General features: G+C 37.5%; 1 protein-coding gene across 1 annotated transcript in view; it reads left to right on the top strand.

Moving 5' to 3' along the window:
* Positions 1 to 6,726, top strand: part of mast4 (microtubule associated serine/threonine kinase family member 4) — a 103,212-nt gene continuing 96,486 nt past the window's right edge. Inside the window, 1 exon segment of the mRNA XM_062434925.1 lies at positions 1 to 523. Coding sequence (XP_062290909.1) covers positions 308 to 523 — 216 coding nt within the window. The 5' untranslated portion in view covers positions 1 to 307.

The following is a 6,726-nucleotide window of genomic DNA, read 5'->3' as shown; positions in this document are numbered from 1 at the left end:
CTCACACTGCCTGCAAACTAACGAGAGACAAACTCCTCACACAGGCAACTAAAACCGAGAGTGGAGAGACCTCAGCCTGACTCTAACCTCGATTTTTAAACAGGGGTCGATCAATAGTTTTAATCGATATCACCGACTTTTGGACAACGTCGTGACTTTGTTTTTACTTGGTGCTTTAATTATCCCTTTTTTTTAAAGAGGGACTCGCGCGACTCATAATGACAATTCAGTGCACAGGTGCGCGTGGGCAGGTTAATTAGCAGCTATGTTTTTGACTGCGCTTTGGTGATATTTATTAGTTGACGTAATGGAGCAAGGGCACTTTCAGGCATCTGGAAGCGGAGACAGCTTGTCGTCTTCAGGTTCACACACCTTGTCCGAAGGGGAAGAAATGAAGGCTGTCCTGGACATCAAGGTGTCTATAGATGAAGATGATGAACCCAACTCCGAGTCTGAAAGTGTGAACGCAACGGAGGATGACAAGGAGACATTGGAGGATGAAGAATGTGAGGAAGACGAAAAGGTAAACACAGATTAATGCACATGTGAAGCAGTTTTAGTCACACAGATTTAAGTTGAAATGTGTCAGTAATCCCTTTTTAAAATCTGTTAAAAAAAAAAAACCCCACTTTACTTGGACTCATTAATTGTGATATGGCTGTCAAAATATTTGTAAACAAACACCTGCATGAGCTTCTTAGCTGAGCTCCTGTTTGCAGTCATTAAGTCAGTGAGTAAGTAGCTCAGAGTCTAATTATAATTCATGCAATGTGCTGCTTTGACTTCTTCCACGCTATTTACAAGTCATATACTCACCATCTCACCGTCTGAGAGCTATTTAATGCAGTATATAAACTGATGCACTACTTTTGTTTCATTCATACACATCTGACGTTGTCGTCGTCCCCCCCCCCCCCCCCCCCCCCCCCCACGCTGCTTACTGTAGCCTAATTCTAGTGCAAGGTGACTCTGAAGTGCAAAACACATTCAGAAAAAAAACATTACATGATAAGATAATGCCAGACCAAAAGAGAAAAACACATGTCGACCACAAAAGTGAGGACAGCGTTTCACAACATTGCACATTGTGTGTTTCCTGAAATGGTGTGTTTTCTGATTTGTCAACACGTTTCCTGAAACTATGTTGTGTTTTAACCCTCCGCCACTCAATTGTTTCTCTCATGATTGAATCTATTTAGACAGTCTAATAATAGTTTAAGTCATTTTTTCAAAACCTAAAAAAGAAAAAAAAACATTTCTTGGTTCCAGCTCCACAGATTTGATGCTTTTCTTTGTCACATATAATAGTGAATTGAGCATCTTTTAATGAAAGTTGAACACATCACTGTGGCCTCTTTTCACAATTTTTAGATAGAAAAAAAACTTTCCCAAGTTGAGTGAGTCACTTTCCTAATCCAAACTAATCTAAACAAAGATGGTAGCCAGGAAATTACATATCTCCTTGCACAATTTGTACAATGTAAACCAAACATTTTAAAAGTACTCTCACTAATATTGGTATATATTGATGTTTCTTGCTGATATTTTATATTTACATGCATAAATAATAATTAAGAAAGTTGCAGTTTGAGAAATGGGTTTAAAACATGTTTTTATCGAGCAACAGATGGAATAGAAGAGTCCAGATGGATAGAAGAGTCATTACAGACTCTTGAAATACTTCACTTTACAGCATCACTAAAGGACCTTCTGGGTTTTTCAAAGATCAATTGGTATGTACGGTATGTTTTCTAAAAGAAAAACCTGGATGTTTACCTCTGTGACTTGACTGAAATGATAATACATGAGAGGCTCAAGCTGACCTAACTCTTGAGGAGGAGAGGGAGCTGTTACGCTGGTGTTTATTCAGGAAACAGATGGGGAAAATGAGGAACACAAAATCCATGTCTCAGCCTTTTAATTTTTTATAACGCTTTAGATAGGTGCTTCTGCAGACTGGTTAGACTGGCTCATATGAGTATAATGCAGCCTTGTGGTTGTGTGTATATGTGTTTGTGTATGTGTGTGTATGTGTCTGTGTGTGTGTGTGTGTGTGTGTGTGTGTGTGTGTGTGTGTGTGTGTGTGTGTGTGTGCAAGGGTGTGTTTGAGATAGCCTGACCTATAAACCTTTCCTAAAGCATAATAATCATGCAGCATGACTTCAGGGTGTAGGTGTGGCTGACTGTCATCCTTTATCATGTCCAATATAAGCAATGGGAGAAATACAGAACATTGTGTAACATTATCCATTTATTACCCCACTCTTACCGCTTTGAGCGTCCTTGGATGCAGTATCCCAAAGCAGTGCAGCATTAGGAAGACGATTGGTACGTTTTGGCATGACACATACCTCCAGTCATAAATCAAAAAATTGAATCATTGCTTCATCATAGAGGCTGGAGATGCACAGACTTGCATACAGGGCTAAAACTGTGCTTACTGTGAAGATGAAGATTTCATTAATACTCATTCCTCTATTTATGCAGGCTCCAACTGTTAAATCAGTAACCATAACAGACTTTCCGACATGCACCAACATCCTCTTGGAAAAAATACCCCCGGGTGGTGTCATGTTTGCTACCAGCGCTATTCAACTAATTTGGTTTGGCTCAATAACAGTTTGACAGTCCATTAGTCTAATAGAGCGGAGATATCACAGACTAGGATCAAATCTGGTTTCTCATTTCATTCTCTCCCAAAGCGAACTATTCTACACAGTTGAAATTTATGCTTTTAATTAAAGGGGACATATAATGGTTTATACTGTTATGATGTCGGATATTAACTATGGTGAAGTTTCAAAGTTTTAGATGAATTTATGTAGGGATGCTCTTTTTAAGTCAAAAGTCAGGGCTTTTACCTGCTCTGAATGCTTTGTTTGCTAAGTTACCACACAACTTCCTCCTCACGATGATGTCAGCTTATCTCACATGCCCACAAATGGCGGCCAGTTCTGTACCATTTGTTGCTATGGTTAGTAAGGCTGTTTTTAATAGGTTGTTCGTTTGCGTATTTCAGATTAGAATATGGGCTTGAACATGTTCGGACGTGTTTGAAAAGTTTCCATTTCGAGTTAACAACAAGTTTAAGAAGCTGAATTTGAGATGAACATATGTAAAAAATACTTCTTGAAAATCAAAAGCCAGAGCTTCAGCCTGCTCTGAACTGTTTGCAATGTTAACTTTACTTCCTGATTGTAAAAACATCAGATTAACACATCGTAAAAGAAGTGAAATCTGACCACTAATGTTAGTTTACATAGTAGTAAGAAGTTGGCCGAGACACAGCTTCTCGAAACTAGCTAATCAGAAGAGAGTGGGCTCATCTGGAAATGGGCCCTTAAAGAGACAGGTGCTAAAATGGCCCGTTTTAGACAGAGGCTAAACTGAGCGGCTGCATAAAGGGCCAGTATGAGATAAATAAATTAAATCGATATATTTTTAAAATTGTAAATCATGCAAAAATAGTCTAGTAGAGCCCCAGAATAAAAACATAGACCTAGAAATCTGCATGATATGTCTCCTCTTTTAAAAAGAACAGTAGTTTAACTTACTACAACTAGCATGCCCCAAGTTTGAACTAGAGCATGTGTTGTATGAACCCTGCGCCCTTTTTCCGCTGAGCTCCCTCGTTCATTTAAAACCAGTGACCTCCCTTGTACTGGCTGCAGAATAGCAGGTGTAATTTGACCTGCTATACTGAACTAAATAAGACACCTCACGGGTCCAAACAGCCACAACAGGTCAGATGATCTGCCGGTGTAGCGCAGCCTTTGCAGTGGCATTACTGTAGGGTTAATTAGGAAACTCTGACCTTTTGACTTTTGTCTTGCTGCTGTTGAGTTATAGATGGAAAGTCTTCTGAGAACTCAGCACCGACCGACTCAGTTACCACTCCGTTTCCAGACTTAGCACCAGTGTTTAGAGGGTTTTTCCCCCTGCAATGTTTACATGGTTGCATATCTTCACAAAATCTCAGGGTTGTCACATCTTAGTTCATCCCAGACATCTAAATCAGTCCAGTGTTGTGGGCAGTGACAGAGAACATTATCTACAGTCAGGATGAGATTATCCCACACATAATCCTTTCTTTCATGCACAAGATAAGATAACAGAAAAAAGATTAAACTAGGGAGCATACAGTTCAGATTCATAAACAGGTTTTGGCTCACGTACATTTGATAGGAGCTTTCACTGTAGTTTATTGGTGCATTACAAGTTTGAGATCAGAAGTTTTCAGCTGTTGTTGCACCTGCTTTTCACCGTGCCAATACATAAATAATGACATATTATATTTAAGTGTCATTGAATGTGTTATAAAATAGCTCCAGTATACAGCAAAGTGTTATATTTCTATCTGTATATATATAGAATGTTATTGTAAAAATGATCCTTTCAAATTTCCCATCAGCCTGATAACTTTTCTAAACTTAATCTAAGACAATAGGATTGTATCTAAGTGCATATATCTGCATATCTATGCTTTAACTGCTCGAAGGGTTGACACACTGCTTGCCAAAATACACAATCTGTCTGTGTGTTAATCATTATATATATATTTATACTTGTCTTTCTTTGTCTGCTTTTATATCCCCCCTCATAATCATAAATCCTTTGTCTGTACTTTCTCACTACCTCTCATGTTGTGGTGGCAACATGGCTGGAATTGCCAGTTGTGTTACACTTAATCCCACCATTTCCTATTTCATTTTCCTGCATATCTTTTTGATGCTACAGCTGCATTTCTGTTTGCATTTCAGTGTGTCGTATCCCAATGGATTTAAGCCTTAAATGTCACACTTTCTGCAATGTAAGATATTTGAAATGGATGTTACCACTATGGTATGATAAATGATTATAAAAACTTGAAGAAGGCAGGTTGTTGTGGCATAGGTCTAGGGCTGCACAGGATTATTTTCGTTATCAGTTAATGTGTCAGTTATTGTCTGCATAGTTTTGTTTATAAAATGTCAGAAAATAGTAAAAATGTCTGTTATGTGTCAATGGTTACATTTTTAGATTATTTTGTCCAAACAGCAGTCCAAAACTCAGAGATATTCCATTTACCATATATATTTCATTGTTTCGGCATATTAACTTCAAAATTACAATTATTCAACTATCAAAATAGTTGCAGATTCATCTATTTATTGACTAATTATTGCAGCTCCATATAGATCAGGGAATATGTTTCAGCAAAAATGGCAGATTATTCTCAAGAGAAGACCTTTCTCTATTCTTCTAGGTTTAATCTTTCCGTTTTTGTAATGACTACAGATGTTTGTACAGTAGCCAGTTGACAATCAGGTGGATGAGCCTGAGTACACAGAGTGAGCACCAACATAAACCGGGTGGCTTCCTCAGTGGTGGACTAAGGTGCAAAAAACATTGTTTCATGCCCTGCTGATGCCAGCCTCCGTTAAAACAAAACTAAGTCATAGTTTGTGGTCAAGAAAAGCAATCTAAAAAAACGATAAACGAGGTATTGTATTATTTATTTAGCTTAAAAGAAGGTTTATGTGCTTCTAACCCTTTTTTCCTTCTGCTTTATTTCCTTTTATTTCATTTCCTTTCCGTGAGATTTAATTTATTACACAGACTTTATATCCATTCATCTTTATCCGTCCCCCAGCTGGCAGCAGCTGTCAACTGATAGATTCGGCGCCATGTTTGCCCATGTTTGTATTACACTTTGAATGATGCATTGTATGGAACATTTAAATCATTTAACGACATGATTGCTCTGACCAAATAACAAATGACTTCCCTAAAGGCAAATCAATAATGTTAGAGTGCTACAACAACCCACATACAGATCCAGTGAAAAAGGAAATAAAATTGGCTCTATACTAAAATGAAATATCTTTATCACCATTTCCCAGTGGAGCAGTATGGTTTGAACAAGCCTGCGCGCTCCTCTGCTATGAGTAATGAGTTTGTTCAAATGGGGACTAACCATGTGTGACACTTGGCTCGTAGCAAACTGCATTAACTTGTGGATTAAAACAACTAGAAAGCTTTGTTGAATTGACTCTGTTTAGTTTAGCAGGACACTCATTTATCTCTTGGTGTAGATATGTTTAGCATACAAGCACTTGCTTCTGGAGAGAGATTTGTTCATTAAAAAAAAAAAAATGTCACCAGTATAATGAAGCAAAATTGATTGAATTCAGGAAATAAATGGAGCAGACATGGAAGTTATTTTATAGTCACATGTTCCACATATTTTACAACCATGTGGTAAAGTGTGGCATGTAAACACACATGGTAATCACTGTTTCTGCATGAAATATGGGGCTGCAGCTAAGGACTATCTTCATTATCAGAGCTCATTATTTTGTCGATTAATGACTTTGTTTATGAACTGTTAGAAATTAGTGACAAGTGTTGTTGAATGAATGAATGAATTGTAAGTAAGTGCTAAAATGACAAATCAATTGCCAGAAAATGAACGGCCAACTATTAATTTGACTCTTATCAACTTTTAACAAAAAAAGCAAAACATTTTCTGATTTTAGCTTCTAAAATGTGAGAATGTGATGCTTTTCAGCTGTTTGTATAATTGTAAATTAAACATCTTTGAATTTTGAGCTGTTGGTTGTATGAAACGAGCAATTTGAACATGTCACCTCGTTCTCTGTGAATTTATGATGGTCATCCACAATGTTTGGACATTGTAGAGACTTAACAATTAATCCATTCATCAGAGTAATAATTCACACTGTA

Source organism: Scomber scombrus, chromosome 15 (genome assembly GCF_963691925.1).
Source record: "Scomber scombrus chromosome 15, fScoSco1.1, whole genome shotgun sequence".
Taxonomy (NCBI): Eukaryota; Metazoa; Chordata; class Actinopteri; order Scombriformes; family Scombridae; genus Scomber; species Scomber scombrus.
This window is presented reverse-complemented; position numbering and strand designations above follow the sequence as displayed.